The following is a 2,033-nucleotide window of genomic DNA, read 5'->3' as shown; positions in this document are numbered from 1 at the left end:
AATATTAGTTTAAAAAGTAAAAATAGTTTATTACATAAATTTACATACTTTTACATATTGTTTAATATACAAATTGTATTTCTTTATTACAGCAACAGGACGATCACGATTAGTTGAACACAAGACCAAAGAAAGGATATATCCAGTGAGAAATGGTACGTCGAATTGATGTGATTTGCTGTACCATTTCTCACTAAGTATGTATTGTTATATGTTGTGATAAATGCATATATTGATAGTTAATATCTGAAAATATATTCATACATTTTAAAAACTTCCTCGTTTTACATAATTATACTGCCAATCTACTTCTCCTTCTGGCGACACAAGATAATCAGCAAGGGTATTTCGTAAATCAATATTCGCTTGTGTAGAACGATTTGTCCCTGTGCGACCTAATTCATCAATCTGAGGACAGTTTACTCGCCAGTCACCAAGAATGACACGTCCTGAATCATCATAACGATCTACATAATTATCTGGACAATAATAACGCTGCTTACTTGTCGATTCTTCTATTTTAACGAAGTTATGTAAACATAATGTAGCGCATACAATTCTTTCAATTGTACTAACATCGGCAATTATGTTAGTATGTAGAATTCGCCACCGACTGGCTAAAATGCCAAAGGTATTTTCAATAACGCGTCGAGCACGTGATAGGCGGTAATTAAAAATTTGTTGTTTTTCTGATAAATTTGTTCCGGGATAAGGCTGCATTATATAGTGCTTAAGTGGAAAGGCTTCGTCTGCAGCCACAAAATACGGAAACGCAATATTAGTTCCACGTAAATTGGTAGAATCTAGAAGGCCTAATTCATTATTATCCATAGCTTTCCCAAATGTCGATTCTTTAAAAATGCCACCATCGCTTTGAGATCCGAAAGCACCGACATCAACAAGTGTAAACAAGTAAAAAGCATCGCAAACTGCCATTAGAACTATACTAAACGTTTTTTTATAGTTAAAATACTGCGAACCCGATTTTTTTGGAGCTTGAATCGTTATATGCTTCCCGTCCATCGCACCAAAACAATTAGGTAAATTCCAGCAATACCAGAACTCCGTTGCTTTAGTTTCCCATTCTTCAGTAGTTGGTGGTTTTAAGTAAATTGGGGATAATTGATCCCAGATAACTGCACAAGTCTCTCGTATCACGTTGCTGACTGTGGACTTGGAAACACAGAAGCTCCATGCAACTACCTGCATGCTCGGTCCATGGGCTAGATAACTAAACAAATACGTATAATTATCTAATAACAAATGCTTAACCCAAAAATAAAATTCTGAAAAATATATTTATTATAATACTCACTACAATGTCATAACCAGCCGAAACTCCGGACTTAATGGCTTTCTTGGACTGATCTTTATTAGTCTATCTTTAACAAGATCCAGCAACTTTTCAAATTGGTTGACTGTCATTCGAGTGAACTTAAAAAATTGTTCATCATCTTTCTCTTTTATATATTGGAACAAATTATAATATTGGCTCCGTTTTTCCCGATTTCTCAACAGCGGACGAACCCACCATCGTCGCTTGTTACGAACTTTTTTTTTGGCAAAGATCTTAAAATCATACCTACTGCAGTGAAAATTAAACAAAATCTTAATAATTCCAACTTTTCAATTTCATACATTTTATAAAGTGAATATATCAATCGTGGTACAGTTTAGAGGTTAACCGGTAAATGTCCGCGCAAATGGTATACACCGGGCATCCCTCTCGTGATTGGCTGGACGTAGAAAAATATTAAAATTTTAAAATTCTACGCCTACGTCTACGGCTACGTCTGCGCTTAAGTTTCAATATGGACGGTAACATGCTATTCCTATCTTTCCAATTCTTACGTCGACGTTTATGTCTAAGTCCTACGTCCAATGTAAACCTAGCTTTACTCTTCTTTGTCTGTTCATGAAAAACGAGATTACTTAGGGATACTGCGGCATTACATTCATTTAGGCTTCCCCGAAAGATTCGAGACCTGCAGCGAATGTTCCGTATCGTTGGCCTCCGTACATAATTTTGCGAG

The 2,033-nt window shown here is 35.8% G+C and overlaps 1 protein-coding gene across 1 annotated transcript; it reads right to left on the bottom strand.

Moving 5' to 3' along the window:
* Nucleotides 1-276: 276 nt before the first annotated feature.
* Nucleotides 277-1,837, bottom strand: LOC108729635 (uncharacterized; the record flags this gene model as incomplete). Its single annotated transcript, XM_018458820.1, has 2 exons — nt 1,316-1,837; nt 277-1,231 (listed from the first exon to the last, which is right to left on the bottom strand). Coding segments are annotated over exons 1-2 (1,065 nt in total), but the record flags the coding sequence as incomplete, so codon positions are not given.
* Between the last annotated feature and the right edge of the window lie 196 nt (nt 1,838-2,033).

The sequence above is a fragment of the Mycetomoellerius zeteki genome, unplaced genomic scaffold, assembly GCF_001594055.1.
Source record: "Mycetomoellerius zeteki isolate Tzet28-1 unplaced genomic scaffold, Tzet1.0 scaffold785, whole genome shotgun sequence".
NCBI classification, from domain to species: Eukaryota; Metazoa; Arthropoda; class Insecta; order Hymenoptera; family Formicidae; genus Mycetomoellerius; species Mycetomoellerius zeteki.
The sequence above is the reverse complement of the archived record's forward strand: the minus strand, read 5'-3'. Positions and strand labels throughout refer to the sequence as shown.